The following is a 25657-nucleotide window of genomic DNA, read 5'->3' as shown; positions in this document are numbered from 1 at the left end:
GAGAGAGAGAGAGAGAGAGAGAGAGAGAGAGAGAGTGAGTCTTAAACAGGGGTTCTGTCCCACGACTCTGAGATCATGACCTGAGCCCATACCAAGAATTGGACGCCTAACTGACTGTGCCATCCGGGTGCCCCTTTGTAGTGTTTTTAAGTGACGATAAATTTTACCTATGTTAGTGATCTGGTCTGTATTGCAAATAACAAGGGATCTTTTTAAGGGAGAAGGGCTGTGATTTTGGTTTGGTTTTATTACACTTTAAAACGGGATTAAATCTTTGTTTTAGAGAAAGTTTCTTTTCTCTGCCCGCCTGAAACAGGCGTATACACATCGCAGTGTGTCTTTAGACTTCCAAATTCCAGTACTGTGGGAGTCCTCAGCCCTGGAGCTGGTGGCCCTCCTGTGTGGTGAAGGGACATGTGTGGAGTCTGGCATGATTGAACTCCTCTTGTGCTCATGTGGGTCTTGTGTGATTACACACCTCTTGGAAAAATTACGCATTGGAAGATACCTCATCAGAAAAGTTTTATTTTTCACTCTGTTCAGCTTGGAAGTGACCTCAAAAAGAGCAGCCCATGTCACATCACTGCAGCCCTGGAAAGAGCAGGCCTGCGCCTGGCCACCTGAACGTAATTCTCTTGCATTCACAGGCGATGCATTTGGTGTACCGAGCCCTCGAGAAGGAGCCTGTGCCCTCTGTCCTGCCCCCCTCCCTCATCCCACCTTCCAAGAGAAAGAAGACCGTGTTCCCAGGAGCTGTGCCTGTCCTGCCCGCCAGCCCCCCGCCGAAAGACAGCCTCCGCTCCACCCCTTCCCACGGCAGCGTCAGCAGCCTGAACAGCACGGGAAGCTTGTCCCCCAAGCACAGTCTCAAGCAAACACAGGTACAGTGTCTGCTTCTCAGGGTAGCCATTTGCACGTATAGAGTCCCAGCAAGATGCACCTTGCAAGCAAGTAACTTGTGACCCCCAAAAGGTAACATTTGTGATTATGTTTTTAACTGTCATACCTTTTTTATTTTTTTAATTTGTTTTTTTTTTTTTTTATTTTGGAGAGAGCGTGCACGAGGCAGGGAGAGGGAGAGAAAGAGAATCTTAAGCAGGCTCCATGCTCAGCACCGAGATCCCACAACCCTGAGATCATGAGCTGAGCTGAAATCAAGAGCCAGACACTCAAACTACTGAGCCACCCAGGCGCCCTTGGGATTACGTTTTTTAAAACAATGTTTATGATTGGTACGTTAGTCTGTTTGAGTGTAATGGAGTCCCATAGGATAGGTGACCATGACAGATATCCACTTCTCACAGAAAATCTGGAGGCTGGGAAGTCCCAAGATCCAGGCACCGGCAGATTCGGTGTCTGATGAAAGTCCAGCTCCGGGTTCACAGATGGAATTTTCTTGCTGTGTCTTCACATGGTGGAAAGGGCAAGGGAGCTCTCTAGGGTCCTTTTTATAAAGGCCGTGATCTCATTCATGGGGCTCCACCGTCATGATCTAATCATCATTCAAAGGCTCTACCTCTTAATACCTTCTCATTGGGGGTAGGGTTTTAACACATGAGTTCTGGGGAGGGGTTGGGGCCCAAACATTCAGTCCGTTGCAATGGGGATGCAGAATTAAGTTTCTCATTCATTTGCACACAAATACCGCCCTTCCTCAGATACCCTCAGCTGGCTCCCACTTCTGGGCTCTCTCCTCGTGTCTCTGTCCCCCTTGCCTCAGGTAGCTCTTCTGCTGGACGGTGTGTTCCCAGATCACACCCCAGCCCTTTGCTTCCTGAGGCTTCTGCTCACGGGGCACCTTATTGGGGGGCCCTGGCGTGACCACAGCCAGCGTGCCCCGGGCTCTGTCCATGCTGCGTTGTAGATTTCCCACGCCTGGCTTGGTGTGTAGTTAATTGTGTATCCTCGGTCTCCTCCCTGCCCCACCCCCACCCCCACCCCCACCCCACCTTAGCTTCATGAGAACAGTTAGTCCTTGGTTAGAATCTCAGTGTCGGAACAGTCTCAGGTGCTTGGATGCTCAGTGAGGCTGTTGAACAACCAGCTAGCAGCAGAGGCATCTGTCTCGTCAGGAGGACAGCATGGGGGCTCTGAGTCCCAGCGGGCAGCATCTTGTGTGTGAGAAAGACACATCTTGTTCTGGCAAATGCAGCACACCATCGAGGGCTCTTTTATAAAGAGGCACCTTTGAGATGATCTAAAACATGGAAGAACGTGGCCGTGAGTACATCCTGAGTCATGCCTTGCTCTCTGCCTCACTTGTGGCTTCGAAGGCGGAGCAGTGAAGGTGACACGAAGAGGGCCAGCCAGCGCCGCCACGCAAGTTCAGATACGAATGATAAAAGTAGAAATGTGTTGTGTTGGTCTCGGCCTGTCAGTCAGTGGCGCTGTCGGCCAGGAGCGCCCGTGGCACCCACTCGGGCTCCCGTGACTTGGGGTGAGCCCCCACGGACGCTTCTGGCCTGGAGGAGGTGTCTTTGTGGTTCTTGGTAGGATTGCAGAGTGCACCTACATTTCGCAACAACCATCCGGAAAATTTGAAGAAAGACGATTCATTGCTCACAGGTCCTGCAGAGTGCGTGTCACCCCCAGGGCCACCACAGCAAGGTTGTGGGTAGAGAGAGAGTGAGCTCGGGCACGGGACTCTGCCTCTTTCCGGGTCGAGGGTGGGGGCCTAGGGTTTCTCAGGCTCGCTCTTCATTGGTGAATTTAAAACATAAGAGTGGGAATGAAAGCAGGGGAAGGGAAAAGCAGGGTCACTCAGGCGGCCAGTTGTCTAGGTCACCCAGAGCTTTTTAGTGGGGACCGTCATGGGCTGGCCTGGCGCTTCCTAGTTGTGTGGCTGGCAGTGTGTTTATATGAGGTGGATAGTTTTGAAATGGGTGCCTCAGCAATCAAAAGCTTAATGACAGGCACTTAAATTACAATAAAAAAAACCCCCAAATTGTCAGGCACTGAACGCTACAGAAATAGACGATCAGACAGTGATTCCTCTTGCACGTGACATCATTCTAAAATTAAGCATTCTGCCTGGTCGTGGTTGGGCAGGTGCGGTTAGTGGCTCATTTTCCAGGAGCTTGCTGCACCGAAGAGTAAGGGTCCCATCAGGGAGGGCCGAGGTGGTTTGGTCGGTTGGGGGTTGGGGGGTTTCATACGTTCCCTGTCATTGCTACGGCCGTGTGGAGAGGCACAGGTGATGGGGCTTCCCCTCTGGTTGGTGAGTCTCACATGGCTGTCGGTCAACAAGCCCAGCATCCAGATGGTCCAGTGTGGGCACCTTCAGCTCGGCAAACCACCAGCCATGCCCAGCACTTTGTGGACATGCGCAGTGACCGTGGGAGTAGCCTCTGCCCTCCTTGGGGAGATAGACGATAAGCATAACCATAAACTAAGGAAGGTCAGATAGCTATGAGAAGCAGAACAGGGCCCAGCCTGGAAGCACTGAGGTGCTCCTGTAGGTGGGGTCAACTGGACGGTCACTGATGAGGTGACCTGAGCTGATCCCTGAATGACAAAAAGCCGTCGGAGGCCTAGCATATGCCAAGGCTCTCAAGTGGGAACCTGTAGAAACAGGAAGAAGGATGGGGGTGGAGTTAAAGCAAGGGCTGAGGCTGGTAACTTGGACCCGCGTGAGCTAGTGTTTTCTAAGACAACCTAGCGCCTTGTGTCTGCAAAATTCTTGCCAAGAGTTGTTATTAATTACCGTAGGTTAGGTTAGTGGTAATAGGTTTTACTAACAAGGAAGCAGGTGGGGCCAAAGTTGCTGACAGGTGCAGACTGACTAGCCTTGTAACCCAGATCCATGGTGATCTGGTGACTCTCCCCGGATCCTGGGAGCGTGCTGCTGATTACCACTAGACCTATTTTACCAGGGGCCTCTGTCAGGGTGGGGGAGGGAAGAAGACGTATGTCCCCTTCCCTAAGGATGAGGGTGCTGGTGGAATCACAGACATGAGATCGAGCAGTTCTGGGGACCCGCAGTCACCATGCTGTCCCCTCCTCTGCTTCTCTCACCTCCAGACTAATGCCACCAGGTCTTGTCCTCCCAGCCGGCTACGGGGTGTAGGTACTTCCAGCCAGCAGGGTCTGTTCCCCTTTACTGGGGCCTGTGGCTGCCAGACCAGCCCCTTCTGGGAGACCCAGCTCCGAGGAAAAGGCTGGGCGTTGGAGTCTGGCCACCGACCTGCTCTGAGATCTCAGAAATCAGGCAGCAAGCCATTTTGTTTGCACACCGAACGTCAGGACTTTTGTCATCCCAGAGTGGTGACCTCTTGGGACCTGCGGAGCACAGAAACCGTTGTCCCCCTCAGCTCAGCCTGTCTGATCCACTGTTACTTCCTCTCTGGGTTGCTTGGCGTCTGAGGTTTAGCTTGCTCCAGACACTGGATATGAAGGCGGCAAACTTCTTCACTAGAGATCCTTTACGTGTGTCTTTATGCCTCCCCTGGGGTGGCTTACAACATTCATATAATGGGACGCGTAAAACGCAGGTCTCTGAACTCTTGCTGCCTGAGCCCTTGCTGTTTGAATTTGGCCCATGGATTCTGATAAATCCGTGGCAGACTAAATCATTCTACTCCCTATCCGAAATCCTGGACCGAAATGATACGGGTAATGTGGTGTCCCTTGCTTCCCACCCTTGCTTTCTGGATTCCCGGTGCTTGGGTCAGGATCCCACTGGATTTGGATAACAAGGGAGACCTGTTCAGAAAAAGCAGATAAGGAGGAACATCTCTATAAAAACGGATAAGGCACTGTGGAACTTGGTTCGGAGAGCACACCAAAGGTCAGAGGTGATGCGTCTGGAATTAACGGTGGGAGGGGCCCTGGTGCCTCTGGATTAGGAGGTGCCCGGGCCCCGGTGAACCCTCAGTGGCATTTGCCTTCCTCACATAGACTTGAGCAGGCGGTGTGAGGGGTCGCGCGTGCAGCGGGTGGCCAAGCCCCATGACTGCAGACGTGATGCTACGCTGGGCTCTCAGATACTCAGCTCTGTCCGCCTGGGAGGGCCCTTGGGGGCGGTGGGGCTTTGCGGGTGGACGGCATGCTCGTCGGGGGCCCGGGCTCCTCAGCCAGCACTAGGGGGCCCTGAGCGCCTGCCTGTCTAGCAGATGCCATTTTCACACGGGCAGACGTGTTCACTGCCCATCAGTGCCAGGTGGGACACCTCACGGGGGGATCGCCATGTCATGGGGACAAAGGTTGGAGTACAGAATCCTCAACTGTGGGCATTGAGAATACTTCTGGCAGCTGCAGAGAAGTGTTTGCAGGCAGAAAACGAGAGGTCCAGGAAGGGCTGGTTGGTTCTCAGGAGGCCGTCCTTCTAGCGTGGACCGTCAGCAGGGTCTTGTCTGGCGCACTTGAAGTCCCCTCCTGGAAGGAGGTCATTGGCTTCCCTTCAAGTCCCTTTGGACCTGCTGGGTCTCTACCTCCCTCTGAATACAAGGAGAAGGGGGCTGTGCGATGGGGTGGGAGAGGTGCACGTTGGCCACCAGGCGAGACTGACCGAGTTGGTGTGCACTGCTCTCTGCCTCAGTTTCCCTGTTTAGAGAGTGGGGCTCCGGTCTGCCCTCTCGTTTCGTGGTGCTGCCCAAATGCACAGAGAGCATCCATCAGGAGCATGTGAAAGCCCTTTAATAGCGTGTGTTTATGGTTTATAGTCTAGAAGCTCTAGACTAATGGTTTTGAAACCCCTTTCAGCCAACGGTGAGCTGGGTGGTGCCGGTTGCAGACAAGATGCGATTTGACGAGATATTCCTGAAGACCGACCTGGACCTGGATGGCTACGTGAGTGGCCAGGAGGTGAAGGAGATCTTCATGCACTCGGGCCTCACCCAGAACCTTCTAGCACACATATGGTAAGGATGGGTAGCTGGACGTCTGCTCCCTCTGGGCCTCCCGTGTGGAGGTGATGGCCACGGGTGGCTCCGAGGGGCCCCGAGGAAACAAGCTTTGTGCTAAAGGAAGGGCGGGTGACTTTCAGGGCCTGGGGGTCAGGGCCTCCACCTCTGCCTGTCACTTAATCCTCAGCAGGCTGATTGGGGTGCCGAGTGAGGTACGAGTGTGAAGGCCCTTCCCCCGTATCCTGGGCATGTCAGCTTACTGCCTGTTTAGTCCCTCTGGAAAGCTGTGGGGCGATTTGCTTGAGTGTCTGGGGCGAGTTCTTGCTGGTTCTAGCAGGAGGCCCCGCCTTTGCCACAGCTAGTCAGGGTGCAGACGCATGGCCCTGCCCCTCTGGGGCGAGTGTGTGGTATGTCTCCGGGGACTCTAGCAAAGCCACCCTGGGCAGCGGGGGCTGTGGCCGCCTTCCCTAGGAGGCCTGTGAAGGTCAGCGACTCCACTGCCGTCAGGGGGGTGAGTGGTCAACAGGACTCTGGTCCCCAGCCATGGGGACTGCCCCACCTTCACTTTCCTTCAGGGTGAACCAGAGCAGTCTTCCCAGTGCTGGGATGGCTCCTTTTGTAATTGGCCAGTGGTGAAAGTCACTTTCTAACTTTTGTCCTCAGGACTTAGGGGGCTTCACTTGGGAGTCACAGGGAGGCAATTTCTGTATAATTCTGGAGAAGCGAACCTCTCCAAGCAAGAGCAGTGGCATTTTATTTTATTTTATTTTATTTTATTTTATTTTATTTTATTTTATTTTATTTTTCTTTTAATTAAATTTTTTTTTAACGTTTATTTATTTTTGAGACAGAGAGAGACAGAGCATGAACAGGGGAGGGGCAGAGAGAGGGAGACACAGAATCAGAAACAGGCTCCAGGCTCCGAGCCGTCAGCCCAGAGCCTGACGCGGAGCTTGAACTCACGGACCGCGAGATCGTGCCCTGAGCCGAAGTTGGCTCTTAACCGACTGAGCCACCCAGGCGCCCTATTTTATTTTTTTCATAGATTTTATTGTCGAGTGAATTCACGTACAGTGTATACACTGTGCTCTTGATTTTGGGGGTAGATTCCCATGATTCAGCACCCAGTGCTCATCCCAACAAGTGCCCTCCTCGATGCCCATCACCCATTTTCCCCTCTCTTGCGCCCTCCCATCAACCCTCAGTTTGTTCTCTGTATTTAAGAATCTCTCATGGGTTTGCCTCCTTCTCTGTTTAAAACCGGACCATTTTTTCCCCTTCCCTGCCCCCATGATCCTCCATTCCACTAACGAGTGAGAACAGATAATGCCTGTCTTTCTCTGACTGACTCATTTCACTCAGCATAATACCCTCCAGTTCCATCCACGTTGCTGCAAATGGCCAGATTTCAGTCTTTCTCACTGCCAAGTAGTATTCCATTGTATATATAAACCACATCTTCTTTATCCACTCATCAGTTGATGAACATTTGGGCTCTTTCCATGATTTGGCTATTGTTGATAGCGCTGCTATAAACGTTGGGGTAATGTGCCCCTATGAATCAGCACTCCCGGATCCTTTGGATAAGCGCCTAGTAGAAGAGCAGTGACAGCACGTTACTCAGTAGCTTGTGGAAATAGCTGCCCTTGGCAAGAATTCATAGATGTCCACGTTGTGACGGGAGGCCCCGACCTGAGAGAACAGGCTCTCCCTTCACAAGTGTGTGACACCCAGAGTCAGTCGCCAAAACAGCTAGTGGAGGCCAACTGCTTCCGACAGGTCAGGGGCAGTCATTCTTGGCCCCTTCAGATCTGGTGTCCCCTTTTAGAAACCGATACAATGCGTGTGCCCTTTATCACCCTGAAGCGAACGTGCATGTGATTCAGAGGTAGCGATGCGGCGCCCCAATCGTAGTATAGGGACAGTCCCTCTGCCTGCCAGCGACGCCACAACGTGGAAGCAACACGGTGAAATCACGAATACGCTCGGATTAAAAGAGGGAACGCGTGAGGAGCAGAGGGGAAAGACGGAACGAGCAAGCTCTGGAATGACCGCTGGGAGAGTAAAAGGCCAGTCCGGATTTGTCTGCGGGGGGCAGGGGGAGCGCAGATAGCACGCCCAGAAGGACGGCCCGGAGGACCGTACAAGGACGGAGCCAGAACGCGCGTGTAGGCCTCCCCGGCTGGTGGCTGGCCGAGCACCCCGCCTGCAGGCCTCGGAGCCCACACTCCCTCAGAGACCGGGAGCAGGAGAGGGCTGGAGAGAAGAGGCCTCAGTCCAGGAGCAGCCGTGGGCGAGGCGAGGCGGCAGGACCGACGCTTACAGGCAGAATCCTCACACCTCGCCCTCAAACTGCGACAAAAATGAAGACGTTTGTAAACCAGCATGTCAGCGATATTCAGTGGGGTCTCCGTGCTCCCCGTGGCCCTGTGCGTTGGTGTTTGGGCCCGAGTCTGTCCACCACGCCCAGCTCCTTGGCTACGAGTTAGAGAGGTGTCACGAGGTCACGACTGCAGTGGGAAGTGAGACCGCCTGCGCAGTGGCCAGGGTGAGACAGTTTTGCAGATGCAGAGGCCTTGTCCTACTGTGTGAGGCTTTCCTTCCCGTAACGGCCAGCTCCTCCATTACCGGGCTGGTTGTGAAGCTTCTCCCCCACCCCGGCTCCGCGGGAGCTCCACGTGCCGCCCGTCTACCAGGATGCCCAAAGGCCACGTGAGCGGGGCCCCTTAGCAGCGAGGAGCCGTCCGGTGCAGCACGGCCGCGGGTGGCCGTCCAGGCCCTAGCTCCTCGTGACGACGACCCAGAATGCTGCTGCTGTCATCCCCGTTGAAAACCAGCAGCTCAGGCTGCTCCGATAACCCAGGGCTGCGGGAACTTGCCGAAGATCCAAGGGTGCACGCTCGGGCCCAGCTTTCACTTCCACCAGAGCGGCTCCGTACCGGACCCTCACTGTCTTCCGCACACATGCCATAAAGAGCCGGTTGCGTTTCTGGTAATTGTTGATGAGGCCTTCCCAAAGGCCCAGCACCTCGGACTGTGGGGTGGGGTTCGGTGGTTCTCCAGCCAGGTGGGGCCCCCCCTTCTTGTGCTGACGGCCCCTCCTTAACCAGCCGTAGGGCCGGATGCCTGGGTGGCCGGTGGCGGGACTGCGGTCCTCGAGAGGGATGTTCAACAGAAAAGGAGTCGCTGCTGTGCCCCGCTGTTTGTGTTGTCACTGTTCGTTTTTTAAATGGAGGGGTTCTGTGATTCGTACTTCCCAGGCGGGGCTGAATTCTTGTCTGATATCTAATTAGCATCCCGCCTTCTCCCAGGGCCCTGGCTGATACGAGGCAAACGGGGAAGTTAAGTAAAGACCAATTCGCATTAGCTATGTACTTCATTCAGCAGAAGGTCAGTAAAGGCATCGACCCCCCTCAGGTCCTCTCACCGGACATGGTCCCGCCCTCGGAGAGAGGCACTCCCATCCAGGTGAGTACTGCTGGCCACATCCCTGTCGTGCTCCTGTGGCTTCCCGCAGCCTGCCACCAGGTGGCGGCAGTGACCCATGTGAGCAGGCCAGTGCCCTGCTGTTGTAGCCTGCCTTCTCATGGCCCCGGCCTTCACCAGGGGCTGGGGGTGGGGCTGGGGGGTGTGTCTGGGCCACTGGGATAGTTTTCCAGCTGGGTTCTGGCACTTTTGCTACTTGCCCTAGTGAATTGGAGATCGTATCCCTCATACTAGCACCTGCTGGGTGGTGAGGTCAGCTTGTCAAAAAAAATTTTTTTTTAAAGTCTTATTTTTAAGTAATCTCTACATCCAGTGCGGGGCTTGAACTCACAGCCCCGAGATCAAGAGTCACAGGCTACATCGACTGAGGGAGGCAGGCAACCCTCAGCTTGTCAATTTTTTTTTTTTTTTATTTTTTAATGTTTGTTTATTTTTGAGATGGAGACAGCACGAGTGGGGGAGGGGCAGAGAAAGAGAGAGACACAGAATCCGAAACAGGCTCCAGGCTCCGAGCGGTCAGCACAGAGCCCGACGCGGGGCTCGAACCCACAAACCGTGAGATCATGACCTGAGCCGAAGTCGGACGCTTCACCGACTGAGCCACCCAGGCGCCCCATCAGCTTGTCAAGTTTTAACCCTGTGTCTGAATTTGGTTCCAGGATGGTTCAAGTTCTCTTGGATCAGGGGAATTCACTGGTGTGAAGGAACTTGATGATATCAGTCAAGAGATTGCCCAGTTACAGAGGTGTGTTAAAGCTCCTTCCCCTCGGAATCTGGCCCTTACACAGGCCCTATCCCAGCTTGTTACCACAAGTACCACAGGCTTGTGAGGCACACAGGTCGGCCGTCAACAAGTTCATGCAGCAGAAGCGAGGCAGGGCACATTCCCCCGAGTTCCTGAATTGACTTAATGAGCTCGAGTGATGACATCCTCAGTTGGAGTCAGTCTGGGCTGTGGAATCTCAGGCAGGTTGTTGCTAGGTAGCCATAGGCCCTGCCCCCTGCCCTTGGGATGGGCCTTGTTCCCCCTCAGCACGTAGAACGGCTGAGCCTCCGAGGGCAAGTTAATGGCTTAGGACCGACAGATAAACTGAGGGAGCCTTTGTGTCCAGGTCTCTGGCTCCTCTCTGTGCCTGCTGCCTCAGTCTCCCCACCTGTAAACAAGGGCTTTGGATGGGGTGTCTGTCCTCTCAAATCTGGCATAAAGAGATGCTTCCTCTTCAAAGCAGCATTCTCCCACCAGTTAGTTCTAGGAGAGGGAGGAGGGCCCAGGAAGCACCTGGCCCTCCGTGGGCACAGTCAGCAGGGAGCGTTGAACCCTCCTCACCCCGGACACCACTCTGACTTCCTTTTCCCTCTGCTTGAGGGGCTCGAGTGGTCTCATTGGGAGCAGTGCCTCATCGTAGCCACGGACTCGCTGATGGGGGAGGGGATGATGTAGAGGGCATGATCCCTGAGGGTCATTCGTAGGGACCAGCTGAGTTGGGTTCCGTGGGTATGGACGGAATTGGGTGTTGAGAAGTCGGCATGGAGAGAATACACCATGGCTGTAGTCCTGCTATCACTCATCTGTGCTTTTCCTGAATTCTTTTTCCGTGCCCAGAGAGAAATACTCCCTGGAACAGGACATTAGGGAAAAGGAAGAGGCAATCAGACAGAAAACCAACGAAGTACAGGTAAGAACAACCTCACCCTGGGCAGATGGTCTTGTCCTGTGCAGGGCCTGCCGGTCAGTGGGGGCGGGGCAAGGGGAAGGTAGCCCCGCCCTTGCACTTCTGAGTGAGGTTTCTACCTTTCTTATAACCATAGACAGGGGTTTCTTTTTTCTTTTCTTTTCTTTTCTTTTCTTTTCTTTTCTTTTCTTTTCTTTTCTTTTCTTTTTTTTCTTTTCTTTTTTTTCTTTCTTTCTTTCTCTCTCTCTCTCTCTGTCTCTCTCTCTTTTCCATTGAGCTACATAATTCACATAACATAAAATTTGCTACTTTAGAACAAGTAGTTCATTGGTTTTTTGCATGTTTGGTGTGATCCTTAGCTGTCCCCTCTGTCTAGTTCCAGAACATTTCCATCACCCCCAAAGAAACCCCATGACGTGTAGTCCTCACACTCCATTGCCACTGCCCTCCCCACTCCCCACCCCGGCAACTACTGATCTGCTTTGTGTCACCATGGACATACCTGCTCTGGACGTTCAACGTGAGGCCTTTTGTGTCTGGCTTTTTTCACTCGAATCTCAGTTTCTGAGGCTCAGACAGTGGCTGCTAACCTGTTCTTGGCCTCCTGGAGCGTTTCCTAGCAGGTGGTGGTGACACAGAGACTGGGGGCCTGGCTGCCTGGGCTCAGACCCAGTTCTCTGTGGCTGTGTGACCTTGGGCAAGTTACTGAACATCTCTGGGTCTTGTACTGCATTGGTTACGAGCGGTCTGCTTTCCTGAGTTGTGGGGCTGGGAAACAAAGTCTGGCCCCTGCTCAGGGCTCACTCGGGCCGCTTCCTGCTCTTCTCCATCATTTGAGCAGAGGGGAGTCTGCATCAGGAGCAAAGCCATCAGCACTGGGCAGCTACACTGTTGAAGAGACCTGGGTCCCCACGGTCTCCAGTCTGGGTGGATAGAGAAAGCCCTGCCACTGTGGGGACACTAGAGGTGGCTGTGGCGCCCTGTGGGTGAGGCCGAGTCATGCCGCAGGGACCGGCGTCCTCTGCTTGAGGACTCTGAGTGTTCTGAGCTCCGAGCTGTGGCGGGAGAGGAGCCTGGCTAAGTGGTCAGGACCCCAGCTCCGCCGTGTCTCACCTGAGTGACCTGGGCAGGTAGCTCGGCCTCCTGGCCTGCATCACCTCAGCTGGCCACGAGGCTCAGCGCGCGGGCTGCTCACGGAGCCGAGAGCAGGGGCTGGCTGCCGGGTGCACTGCGAGAGTGGCTGGTTCTCTCTGGACCACCTCCTAGGGCGTGAACCCGAGCCGGGGGAAGTAAGTACCATCTGACTCAGTTGGGCTCTCAGGGTGCTGGAGGGCGCGTTCCGCCGATCTGTGGGAAATGCCGTGGGAAATGCCGTCCATCCTAGCTGTGGTCTGCGGGTGAGGTGGGGTGGGTGTGCCCACCCTGCCTCAGGACACTCATCAGTGCCTGCCGTGCAGTATCCAGACCCTTCTTTTCTGGCTTCTCACTCTGTGCACGTTGGCCGTGAGGACTAGGCCGTAGGTGGTCTCCTGGAATGTTTTGGATTGGAAAGCAGGGACTGGCCTGCCTCTGATATGAAGGGTTTTTTGCTCAAATGAGCTTCTTCAGCTACAAGACCACCTTGTAAGCAAAGTGACTTTATTTCTCTGAATGTATGTACTTTCATCCTGTCATTTTATTCTCCCTCACATCTCTGATTTCCTCCCGTGTCCTAGAACTGATCCCCCAGACGTAGAGCCCACTCCCCGCTTCCATCATCTGTGTCACCTCACTCCATCTTTTTAGTCCTTTGGTGGAGCTGGCCTCGTCTTCCCTCCCGCCCAGGCCTGGGTGACACGGATGTGTGGCTGGTTCTGCCTTCCTATCGCGTCCGGGTTGCCATGAACATGCTTTGGTTTTTTATTCTGGTCCCTGAGGATCCGGGTGCTATAATGTCCTATCGCTACCAAGGAAACCATCATGAGGTCTCTGGCGCCTGCTCCAGGTGATTCTGAGGAAGAAGTCGGGCCTGTGCAGAGACTGGTTCTGACATCTGGAGGCGCTGTCCTCTGTGGTCTGTGGCAGGTGCGGCCAGGCTGCCTGGAGCCCTGGCTGGTGGGCTCCTGCAGCCTTCGAGGTGCCGGGGTCCTTGTGTGCCCCGACAGCCCCCCAGAGCTGGGAGGGAGCCCTAAGCCAGCCAGACTGGCTGTTCTGTGCGGGTGTCGTCTGTAAGCAGGCCGGGCTGGGGCCCTGCTGTAGTGCTTGATGGCACAGACAGAATACTACGTATTTTTTGAAAGTTGCCCTGTGAAAACCAGGTTTGGTTGGGGTTCCTGCCACCTGTCCCCAGATGGGTCTGGCCGTGCCGGCTAGCACAGTCTGTGGGTCAGGGCCCCACATGGAGTGCGAGTCCTTTGTCCTCAGGCTACTTAAGCAGCAGAAGCTTCAGCCCCCACAGCTCTGTTCCCATTGTGCCCTTTCCCTGTCCTCCTGGAGTCTTTTACCTCTATTTCCATCGCTGTCCTTCTGGTGAGCACCCGTAGTGTCTGCCTGGTTTTTCCTTCCTTCCTTCCTTCCCTCCTTCCTTCCTTCCTTCCTTCCTTCCTTCCTTCCTTCCTTCTGCCAAAATCAAGAGCTGGACGCTTAACCGACTATGCCACCCAAGTGCCCCAAGCATCTTTTCATGTGCTTATTGGCCATCTGTGTACCTTTTGAATAGACATTTCTATTCAGACCCTTTGACCATTATTAAATTTTTTTTTTTTTTTTTTTTTTTTTTTTTTGTCTTTTGACAGCTGAGTTGTAAGAGTTCTTTATATTTTCTGGGTAGAATTTCTTCATCAGATATGTGATTTGCAAAAATTGTGGGTTGTCTTTTTACTTTCTTGATAGTGTCCTTTGAAGCACAAAAGCTTTAAATTTTGGTGAAGTCCAGTTTATTCCTTTTTTTTTTTTTTTCTGCTCTTGCTTTTAATGTCTTACTTAAGAACTCATTGTCAAATTCAGGGTCACAAAGATTCTACCCCATGTTTTCTTCTTTATTTTTTTTTTTTATTTTTTTTAAACGTTTATTTATTTTTGAGAGAGAGAGAGAGTGCGAGCAGGGGAGGGGCAGAGAGAGAGGGAGACACAGAATCCAAAGCAGGCTCCAGGCTCTGAGCCATCAGCACAGAGCCGGATGTGGGGCTTGAACTCACGAATCAAGAGATGGTGACCTGAGCCGAAGTCGGACGCTTAACCGACTGAGCCATTCAGGTGCCCCTACCTTATGTTTTCTTCTAAGACTTTATTGTTTTACCTCCTACATTCAGATCTTTGGTCTGTTTTGAGCTAATTTTGGCACATGGTGTGAGGTATTCTTTTGCATGTGGAGATCCAGTTGTCCCAGCACCATTTGTTGAAGAAACTGTTCTTTCCCCGTTGAACAAATGCCTTGGCACCCTTGTCGACTATCACTTGGCCATCGATGTGTGGCTTTATTTCTGGGCTCTCTGTTGTATCTCATTGTTCCACATGCATTTCTCTTTAGGTCAGTACTGTGCTGTCTCGATGACTATAGCTTTGTATAGGCATATGTCATTTTATTGTGCTTTACAGATTCTATGTGTTTTGTTTTGTTTTTGTTTTACAAATTGAAGGTTTGTGGCAACTCTCCGTCAGGTGAATTTATCGGCCCCATTTTCCCAGTAGCATTTGCTCACTTTGTGTCTCTGTGTCCCATTTTGGTAATCCTCGCAATCTTTCAATGTTTTTCGTTATTATTATATTTGTTATGGTGATCTGTGTTCAGAGATTACGACTCCCTGAAAGCTCAGGTGATGATTAGCATTTTTTAATAATAAAATATTTTTTAATTAAGGTGTGTACGTTGTTTTTTAGACATAACACTATTGCACACTTAAACTGTGGTGTAGTGTAAACATAACTTTTGCAGGCACTTGGGAACTCAAAAATTCATTTGACTCACTCTATTGCAACACGTACTATATTGCAGTGATTTGGAACCAGACCCACAATATATCTGAGGTATGTCTGTAGTAAGTTTTGAAACTGAAAAGTAGAAGTTCTCCAACTTTTTTTCCTTCTCCTTCGAGATTGTTTTGGCGTTTCCAAATCCCTTGCATTTCCTTATGAATTTTGGCCTCAGCTTGTCCGTTTCTGTGCAGGAGCCAGCTGGGGATTCCAGGGGGGTTTGAATTAAGTCTGCAGGTTCTCTGGGTTATTTCTTGGTTCTCTTTGCTCAGACACCTCCCACATTCTGACCCCAGCTCCCATCCTGATCATGAGCTGGGTCTTCGTCCCCATTGGGCTCTTGGATTCCCCCTCCTTCGTTACAGAATGAGGCTCAGATTCCTTGATGTTTCAGGCCACCACAGCAGGCCTGGCCCTCTTCCCTGCTCTGTGTCCTCTTCCTCCGTCACTTGTTGTTCCCTCAGATGTGGCAAACCTGTGTCTGGGACTCCCTACCACCATCCTCTTCCCTTCCCCAGACTTGAACACTGAAGTTCCACTTCTTGAATTCAAGGTCAGGGGCAGGGAGACTGGGGAAGAGAGGGCCTAGCTCCCCAGCATAACTCAGAGGTGTGTTTTGGCTGTCTAGAGTGGCGAGAGCCATGACATTTTCGTCCTCAAGGCAGAGAGGAGGCCCTGTGCCTGCTTTGGGTTTTCTCCTAAAATGGCACCAGCAAAGCCCCAGCCAGGTCAGCCCTGGGGATCGGCCTCACCGTCCCTGTCCTCCCTTACCCCCAAAGGTCCCCTCAAATCTTGCCTTTGCTTTGGTTCTCACTGCCACCATCTCCTCGTGGCCCAGGTCCCCTCCCTGCTCCTTTTGTCGGTCTGTCAGAGATGTCGTCAGTTAGCTCCCATGAGGCCTTCCAGAAAGGTCGCGTGCGTGTTCTTTCCTTCCTGTTGGCACGAACGCCAGAATGCAGCATACACATGTGCTTGGCCACGGGCTTCACGTTGTAACTCGAGTATGAGGTGCAGCTTCCTTTAGGGTACGAGCACGCCATAAGTTGTGAGCCAGGCCCGCCTGGTGGGAATTTACTTGGTTCCCAGGTTTTGCTCCCACAGACTGCATGTTTTCACGTGCACCATACACCCCCAGGGTGCTCTTCCTAGGGGTGTCCTGGTCGTGTCTGAGGGTGCCTTTACTGGTCATCTGGGTAGATACTGCCGATTTGGAGCAACATCAACAGTGGAGAATCATTCTGTCCCACGCTCATACTTGAACGTCCTGCGGGGGCTTCCTGCGTGGCCCTGCTTCCTTTTGCTGGAGCTGGAGCCCCACACCCTCTTCCCCACTTCCGTACAGCGTCAGTCTGGTCTCCCTGTGCCCCCACCCCCCGCCCCGAGTCCACCCAGCAGCACCCGTACATTCTGTCGGTTCTGTTCCTCCCAGTTTGTTTGTGTTTGGGTGATGTCTCTCCCCTCCCCACCCCTGACCACATGTCACCGGATAGCTCTTCTTGGTGGGACCCAGCTACTCTCCCGGACCCTGGCCACTCTTAGGCCATCAGTAAATATTTGCCAAGGGACTTAGTGAGAGGTCACGCCACGGCCGCCAACTGAGATGCACACATTTACAGCAAGTGTGCACAGGGTGCCTGCTGAGCACAGGCTGACGGGCAGGGGCCGGTCTCGTAGGACATCCAGGGGGCTCTAGCCCAGGCTGAGACTGCTGTCTTGGACATGCTCCCCACCTCCCATGCTCAAGTACATTGACGCAACTCTTCCCTAGGAATTGCAAAATGACTTAGACCGTGAAACGAGCAGTTTGCAAGAGCTGGAAGCTCAGAAGCAGGACGCCCAAGACCGCCTCGACGAAATGGATCAGCAGAAGGCCAAGCTCCGAGACATGCTGAGCGACGTCAGGCAGAAGTGCCAGGACGAGACTCAGATGGTGAGTCTCACGCCCAGCGTGGCGGGGGGGGGGGCGCTTCCTGTGGGCTTCTTTGGGCTCACGACGGCCTGGAAACACAAGGCTGAGGCGTCCTACTGGTTTAATCGAGTTGTGGACATATCATTTGAAAAAGCATCGAGGCATCTGTGGCCTGACCTCAGTCTCACCCACCAAGTCATACAGTGAACAGCCCTGGTCCCCACTAACCTCACCCTGGCTAGTGCCTCACAGCACCCTGGGGCCAGCATGCTCCTCCTCCGCCCCTGTCATCGTCTGGTGTCTTCACTGCTCATTATAAACCGGGGAGGCTGCAAGCTCAGCAGATTGAAAGCCCTTATCCCCTCCTCTGAGGCCTTGCATGGGGATGTTTAGCCCCTGGGAGACAGGTAGACTGCCTTTGCTTATCCCAGGCCTCAAAATTGACTTATCCCAAAATTGACTTATTCTGTCAGTTCCATGGGCATTTGCACGTCTGCCTTGTTTCCTTCTGTTTTGCGAGTGGAGAGAGGGCCCTGGAAGGAAGCCCAGGTGTCCGGCCATCAGGCTGGTGTCTGCCTCACTGGGTCTGCTTGTTCCAATGATGTGAATTAAGACTCCTCCTTTTGTCATATTTCATCTCATTTCAGATTTCCTCGTTGAAGACCCAAATCCAGTCTCAGGAATCTGACCTCAAGTCCCAGGAAGACGACCTGAACCGGGCCAAATCGGAGCTGAACCGATTGCAGCAGGAAGAAACCCAGCTGGAGCAGAGCATTCAGGCCGGGAAAGTTCAGCTGGAAACCATCATCAAGTCTCTGAAATCGACGCAGGACGAAATCAACCAGGTATCTCCCTGAGGGCGGGGCCTTGCCTCTGCTGGTGGCCGGGGGTCTTCTGGGGCCTTCTTGTGAGCGGAGCAGCTGCGGTGAGCTGTCACGTCGGGGCGTGTGACCAGCCTGCACAGAGGCCGCTTGTTACCTTGGCTCTCACCCAGCCCGTTTATGTCAGGCTCTCTTCTTAGAAGCTGTCGTTCTGATTTGGAGGTCAAGCACCCAGCATCCCGCAGCGTGTGGTCTGGCATCACGTTGACTTTGGCCTGCGGGCTGTTTGCTGTGCCTCGCTGTCCTTCCACTTCCCCACCTGGGCACACGTCCTCTTTGGGGAATGGGCAGGGTCTGTGTGAGGACTTCAGAGGCTCCTTTGGAGAGAGTCTTGGGTGTAGAAATGCCCTCCCCAGCACGGTTCTCAGACCAGCGAGAGGAACAGAGTCCAAGACGTTTTCCGGCACCTCTCTGTCCCTGTGCCATCTGAGGACTGGCACATTGCTGAGGCCCCACCCTGTGATGAGCATCACCCCACGTGGGGCCCTGTTCCAGTTCTGCAGGCTGTCTGGGCACCCCATCCTTAGCCCGCTTTGGTGTGAAGGCCCTGGGGCCTGCAGCCGCTGCTCGCCAGCAGAGGGCGGGCTTCCCTCCCGCTCCCCTGTATGTAACAGCCCAAGGCCTCCTTGCCAGCCCTTGGGTGTCCCATCGACAGACGGGCGTGATGCTTGCCCTTGGCACTATTACAGTGGCCAGCTGAGCTTCCTCTCTTGACCGACTCGATCCCTTGCTCTTTTTGCCAGGTTGCAGACAATAGTTGATCGCAAACACGTACGCGGGATTTCATTCCCTGTGTTGTGTTTCATTGTTTCTTAGATCTGAGATTATCTTAGGTCTTTTCCATCCGAGCAATTGGAGTTTGTGTAACATAGATAGGATCCAAGCCATGCGCGTATGTTAGTAATAATAGTAATAGTGATGTTCACTGCCATGTATTAACGCCCACCCTTCCAGATGCTACAGGACGTGTTTTACCCATCGCTTCCTGTGGTCCTTTTTGGAGAAGAGCTAATAGAGAGGTTAGGTCACTCGCCAGAGGTCACACAGTGTCTCACGCAGGATGAGACAGTTAGATAACATTCTGGTCTGTCTGACTTCATGGATTGTCCTCCTTTCCCTGGCCTCACATCCCTGTCCAGGACAAGGAGCAGTGGACAGGGTGATAAAACCCCATAAAGGGGAAATGTTTACTATCAGTTGGAACAGATCGTGAACGTGGATTTTTACCAATTTCAGTTCTTTTCAGAATTGACAGATGTTTGTTTGAACACAGGCCTCTCTCAGGGGTCAGGGATATAAAGAGGCCTCATGGGTCAGCGACAAGGACCTCGTGGTTTACAAGTCGTGTCACTTGGGATCCTCTACTGTGTAGGCGAGTAATTTAGTTCCCCTTGTGAACGGAGTTGGACAATAGGGTTGGACGTTAGGAGAAAAAAAATATCTCTCCTGACACCTTTCCCCTAAACCCCATGTGACGTCAGCAATCTTTGTCGTGTAGGCAAGAAGCAAGCTGTCCCAGCTGCATGAAAGCCACCAAGAAGCCCACAGGACCCTGGAGCAGTATGACGAGGTGCTCGACGGGGCCCACGGCGCCAGCCTGACCAACTTAGCCGACCTGAGCGAAGCCATCTCCCTGACAGAGAGGGGCGGTTTTGGAGCCATGGTAAAGGTTGAATAAGCGTATTGCAGTCCTGGGATTAGGTCCCACGTTGGGATCAGAGAACGCCCTGCTTGCTGGATCCGGCACTCGCCAGCCTTGATTTTGTCCAAATGCAGGGCGTTTCTTGTTTTCGCTGCTGCTTTGCGTGTCCACACAGGCCCCGCAGCCCGGGGTACACGGCTGTGCGCTATCCTTGCTTCCCGGACGAAGCCAAGGGCAGGCCGGAATCCTTTGTAAGACCAGTTTTTAAAGATATTTGTCTTCGGTGAGCCAGCCACCCAAATTCAGAGGGCTTTCCCAAACCTAACCAAAAGTGGATCAGGCTCACACATGTGAAACCCTACATCCTACTAGTTGGGGCCGGAGGGCGGGGCATGGGAGAAATGTGTGTGTGTGTGTGTCCGTGTTCCCACAAGGAGCACCTTGAAAACCAACTGTATTTGTGAAGATCAAGACAAATGACAGCCCTTTGAGGCACTGCTGTTTGCCCTGTGAACTGGCCCCTCTCCTGAACTTTGGGGTGTGCTGAAAGCCTAGGCTCTTATGACCCCGGGGGCCTTGATTAAGTCCCAGGGTGCTGTGGACTCGGGCTGCTGACATCCAGCCGGTGTCCCCTTTTCCCCATATCATTACGTCCCCTTTTTCCTGCCAGCGCCCGCCCTTGTGGCCGAGCCCCAGCGTGTGCCATTTCCGCTTTAGCTTGGCCGATGACAGCATCTTTGTGCTCCTGACAGAGCCGATGGGATGCTCTTGGTCTCGGTGGTTTCACTGTGCTCTGCTCCCAAAGCCTTTTGACCTCTCACCCCATGTTGCTGCCCCCTCGTCCAGGGCCACTCCTCTGAACTGTCTTGCTCGTGGCCCTGGGCTTCGTGGATTCCTTCTTCTTCCTGTAGTAACACAGCTTCTCTCTCTCTCTCTCTCTCTCTCTCTGTCTGTCTTTCTCAACTTGAGTCTTGGCTCTTCACGTTCATTTCTTGACCTGTTTCTTTCCTCAGTAGCCAAGTAGTCAGTCCTAAGAATTTATGGGGAAGCTTATACCTCCTTCCCCGAATCGCTTAGAAGATGCTGTTGGTGTCCTCATCTGTCTCCTGTCTTGGGCCCTCACTGCCTCCCTCTGCCGCTCACAGATTCCTTTTCCTCACGGAATTGTAAACGGGTGAATTCCGTATCTGCTCTTGATCCCACTGTCAGCTTGATTGTCCGAGTTCAGACTACGACTGTCCACTCTTCGTTCGCTGGGTGAGACAGAACTGCCCGCTTGGCTGGCTGGCCGCTCAGTGTGTGCATTTCAGCTTCATGACCCTGATTTTACTTTTCCCGTCTGTCACTGGCCCCCTCGCACAGCTTTCCGCTTGCCCTCCTTCATCTTGGTTTGTGGAACAGCTTAAACCATTTGCAGGTTCGAATAAGATTGGTTTCCTGGATAAAAAGTTGGCAGTTTGCAAGTGGCCAGTGATTTTTCCTCCCCCCCGCCCCCCACAGATTTTTCATCTTTTCCTCATTTCTGTTCATCTTGTGAGCGGGGCAAAGTTTACATGATAGGCAATTCATTCTGGAATGTCGATGTCAGATATGTTACATAGCAACTTGCAACCGGTGTCTGAAAAACTATATTTATCTTGTTGTACAAATACAGTTTTTAAAGCATTTTTCGGTTTGTTTCCTTTTCTTAATAAACACTTCGAAGAGGGCTTTTTGTTTACTCTTGAATGTTTCGAGACTGCTTCAGAGAGCAATTAGTTCTCTTTGAGGTGGGTGACAGTGAGGGGTTTAGTTCCCTGAGAATACTGTAACCGAAAAGGGGCATCCAGAAGTTTCTACGGCTGGGCAGGTCTACTGAAGTCACTAACTTTAGTTTTCAGCTCATACCGTGTTACTTTGTCCCAAAGACTGAGGCTTCTTAAAGCCAGATTTATTTCTTGTCTCTCATCCGACGATGATACTGGCCTCTGGCTCTTGAAGGCAGCACTCAACCAACCTGTCTAGTAGGAAAAGGCAATAAATCATCCCCGACTTCAGCCTCGCCAAGACCTTATCATGAAAGATTGGTTTGTCATCTCATCCAGCCCCACTGGCGTGCTGGAACCATTTTTATTGACTTTCCAGAGCTGATTATTAAATAGGAATTTTGTAACCTGATTGTTTAACTTTTGGTGACTTGAATTCAGCCACAGTGGGAGTATTTGCACCATGGGAATTGACAGGACGAAGCTGCCAATCAGGGCCTTTTTTTCTTTTTCCCCCCAGAGAGCTGGTTCACCAGCACACTACTGCCCAACCCCTAGCTAAAGGGAAGGAGAGTCACAGAAACTCCTTTCAGAGTTGTCACATCTGTTTCTTAAGAAGTGCAGAACTCAGGACTAGTTACTGAACTCCACGTTCAAGGTATTTTACCCTCTGCTAAGGGACCTGTCATTTACCCCAGTGCTCATCTGCTGCACCCGTGTCTCCCAAGTGGCAGGTGGCTCAGTTCTCATTGATAGGTGGTCAGTGGCTGGTGGAGTTTATGGCATCTCTGTACCAGGGGAAGCCTAATTTTCTGCTCTGAATCCGTGAAATGGACTCAGAACCACTGGTGGTTACCTCACGTATGTGAATCCTGCTGGGGTCTTTTTAGGCTTCTCCTTGGAAGGGGAGGGAGCGATTGCTACCTTAGGCAAATAATTGCACCTGAGAAAGAGATTACAGACCTGGCTTTCAGTTCAGGGGGCTCTCAGCCAAAGCGTCTAGAGTCACAGCCTCTTCTCTGCCATTGTCCACTGTTAGTTGGCAGGCTTCCAAGTGATGATTGAAAACATCAAAAAAAAAACCCCCAAAAAACACCAACTTGTAAATCAGTGCTAATTTCTAACTAAATAGAAGCTTTCGTTCTGAGACCAAGCCGTCATTCTTAATGTGCTACTGTATCCAGGACATCATCTCTCTTCTTCTGGGGTGAGATCCATTCTTTCCCCCAGGGTACAGCGTGAGAGGGTGATTTTCCGTCTTGGCTGCCCGGCTTCTTTAGATCAGGACACCCCATCCTATTTATCTGTGTGTGAGAAGCCCGTCGGACGTCTGTTGGGCGACTGCAGCTCGCGTGTTTGCACTGTGACGTCCTTACGGAGCCGCACGCTTCCGCGGTATTTGCGATACTTACTTGCCTAAGAACCCGCTTGGTCTTCCTGCCTTGGGGAGGGAGACCTGTGGTTGGAGGCTCCAGGTAATGTTCCCCAGTAAGAAAAATCATCCCGTGTTCATCAGAGGACAGGGGTATTTGTCGTCCTTCAGGAGCCTGTGGCTTCCCATTGGCCCAGGGCCTCCGGGAGCCATCCCGCTTTCCGAAGTCAAGCAGCACAGAGTGCTGGGGGCCTTGTCTGGAATCTTCCTCTGGCACCTTTGACGTCATGGCCCTGTGACCGTTGTCTGTATTTTTACGGAAGCCCCAGCTCTTTAATCATTTGGCTTTGGTCAGTTGGAATAATGGATGTTTGCCAGCCCCACGGGTACCGACACACCTGCCGGGTTCAGTGAGGATGTTGTGCTTTTTTCATATCACAGTGAAACCTTCGTGTTTTCACTGAGGGTGTGTCTTCATTAACCAAAATACACTCACTGTTTCTAAACGGAGTGGGCCTTGTTCCCGTGTAGGTTGTACCCCCTCACCCCCCAACACACACACATCGGGGCCATTTTCCACTATAAAAAAGTGCTCTTCAAAAGCAAATCGTCTTTTCTTCCGGCTTAAACGTGCTTGTTTGTTTCTAGAAATAAGCACTTTAAAACAAAATGCAAAGTGTTATATATGCTCTAGTAGTTCCAACTGCATAAGCAGCTCATTTCCTCCCAAGATGCAAATAGGCAGTGTGTTTCTTGGTGTGGAGACAGCATTTTAAAACATGCCCACTTAGCTATACGTTCTATGAGAAAAAGATGGTTGAGGGAGGCCACGCTTTTGAATGAGGCCCAGGCTGTGGTTCTTGACTGGCTTGTTACGTTTTCCTTTGGACACTTCCAAAGATACCACTTTCTTCTGACTTTGTAATATCTTATTTTTGATTTCTAATTGTGGTAAAACACACAGAACATAAAATCGTTCATCTTAACCATGCCTGCGTATATTCATGTGCAACTAGGCCCCAGAACGTTTTTCTGCTCATTAACCACTGACTCCCCAGTCCCTGGAACCCACTGTTCTACTTTCTGTCTCTGCAAACCTGACTCCTCTGGGACCTCTTCTAAAGTGAGATCACACAGTCCTTGTCTTTTCGTGACTGGCTTGTTTCACTGAGCATCACGTCCTCAAGGCTAAACAATACTCCTGTGTATTTACCTACTGCATTCAGTGTATCTGTCCACCCATTGGTGGTGGTTTACATGACTGCCTTCCACTCAATGTTTATTTATTTTTTTTTTTAATTTTTTTTTTCAACGTTTATTTATTTTGGGGACAGAGAGAGACAGAGCATGAACGGGGGAGGGGCAGAGAGAGAGGGAGACACAGAATCAGAAACAGGCTCCAGGCTCTGAGCCATCAGCCCAGAGCCTGATGCGGGGCTCGAACTCCCGGACCGCGAGATCGTGACCTGGCTGAAGTCGGACGCCTAACCGACTGCGCCACCCAGGCGCCCCCTTCCACTCAATGTTTAAATAAACTTTTAGTTCGCAAGAGTGGTGGATTTACAGAAAAACATAACAGGTGGTACGGAAAGTTCCCACATGCCCCACACTCCGCTCCCCCTGTCATTAACACCTTATCCTGTACGTCTGTCACTGAATGAACTGGTGCTGACACGTTATGAAATGATGTCCATATTTCTTCAACGATTTTCTCAAAATGTTTATTCATTTTTGAGAGTGAGAATGGGGAGGGGCAGAGAGAGAAGGGGACAGAGGATCCGAAGAGGTCTCTGTGCTGAGTAGAGAGCCCAGTGTGGGGCTCGAACTCACAAACGGTGAGATCACGATCTGAGCCAGAAGTTGGACGCTGAACCGACTGAGCCACCCAGGTGCCCCATTTCAATGATTTTTTTTAGTCATTCTCCGTAGGGTCCCACTGCTTGAAGGAGAAACATGCAAGTTGGGTATGGAATTCTGTACTTTGCTTTAAATTTGAAGTAATAAAGTTCCTGTCCTGTCTCTTCACAAAATTATAGGACGATCCTTTCAAAAATAAAGCCTTGTTATTTAGCAACAATGCCCAAGAATTGCATCCGGATCCTTTCCAGACCGAAGACCCCTTCAAATCCGACCCATTTAAAGGAGCTGATCCCTTCAAAGGTATCTCTCTCGGTGCCCACTTAGTCATTGAAGGGCTGTTTACTTTGTGCCTGTTAGAGTTGTCCAATGACCAGAGTGGTTGGCCAGTAGCACCTTCTGGAATGGAGGGGAAGGGAGTTCTTTGAGCCCCGTGGGTCGCCAGAGTGTTGCACCTCGGCCTGGTCCACTGCGGAGCTGAGGTGTTAGAGTTGGCAGGGAAGAGCTAAGCTCCCAGCTTGCAGTGAGGTGCCCACGTTCACAGGCAGCTGGCTCCGCCCTCGACCTCTGCTCGCTTTGGTTCCCATCCTCCTGTCGGGGTGGTAAGTTAGTCCCCACATAAATCTAAGGTCTCGACGTGACACATTTGCCCAGAGCCCCACATGAGTCCAGAATAACTAAGAAGGCTTGTAGAGATACATGTTTCTCACTGTGGTCCTTCAGAGCAAGGCAGCATTTCCAGGAAGGCTATCTGTACGTCCCTGAGCAAATGTACGGAGAGGGCGAGGCGTGGAGAGGGCAGAGGGGAGCGCCTTTCCGGCATCACGTTTGGAATCGAAGCACCACAGGACCAAAGCGACACCGGGCGGCTCTGGAAGCTCAGATGTGTGGAGCTCGTCCTCACACTGGGGCCGGCCGTGGGTCAGGCCCTGTGTTGTCCTGGCTGGGGGAGGTGAGAGGGAGAATGAGGTACAAGAGTGTAGCATGGTGGAGAGAGAGCGAGCAGTGAATTCTGGCTCGTTCCACATTTCCCCCCGCTGCGGCCCCTTGTCGAGCAGCCAGTGGTGCCTCATTTCGTCCTGAACCCCCCAGCTGGGAACAGCCGCCTCGGCCAGTCGCTGCTCCTCCTTGGATATGCCAGGGTCATTTCTACGGTAGAGCTAAACATTCCTCTCTCCTCCAATCTAGGTGACCCGTTCCAGAATGACCCCTTTGCAGAACAACAGACCGCTTCAGCAGGTAAAAGCCTTTGTGGAAGAGGCTTTTTGGTTTTTCATGGACTGGTCCTCACCCTTATT

The 25657-nt window shown here is 52.3% G+C and overlaps 1 protein-coding gene across 11 annotated transcripts in view; it reads left to right on the top strand.

Annotated features, from left to right (window-relative positions):
• EPS15L1 (epidermal growth factor receptor pathway substrate 15 like 1) overlaps window positions 1-25657 on the top strand; it is a 98237-nt gene that overhangs the window by 39988 nt on the left and 32592 nt on the right. For all 11 annotated transcript variants that reach the window (XM_040444810.1, XM_040444803.1, XM_040444807.1 and 8 more), the window contains 10 exons: window positions 648-881; window positions 5701-5858; window positions 9155-9311; window positions 9989-10074; window positions 10933-11005; window positions 16722-16883; window positions 17510-17707; window positions 19242-19406; window positions 24539-24662; window positions 25548-25598. In XM_040444810.1, coding sequence (XP_040300744.1) covers window positions 648-881; window positions 5701-5858; window positions 9155-9311; window positions 9989-10074; window positions 10933-11005; window positions 16722-16883; window positions 17510-17707; window positions 19242-19406; window positions 24539-24662; window positions 25548-25598 — 1408 coding nt within the window. The remainder of the gene's footprint in view (window positions 1-647; window positions 882-5700; window positions 5859-9154; window positions 9312-9988; window positions 10075-10932; window positions 11006-16721; window positions 16884-17509; window positions 17708-19241; window positions 19407-24538; window positions 24663-25547; window positions 25599-25657) is intronic.

The sequence above is a fragment of the Herpailurus yagouaroundi genome, unplaced genomic scaffold, assembly GCF_014898765.1.
Source record: "Herpailurus yagouaroundi ecotype Mexico unplaced genomic scaffold, PumYag 193, whole genome shotgun sequence".
NCBI classification, from domain to species: domain Eukaryota; kingdom Metazoa; phylum Chordata; class Mammalia; order Carnivora; family Felidae; genus Herpailurus; species Herpailurus yagouaroundi.
This window is presented reverse-complemented; position numbering and strand designations above follow the sequence as displayed.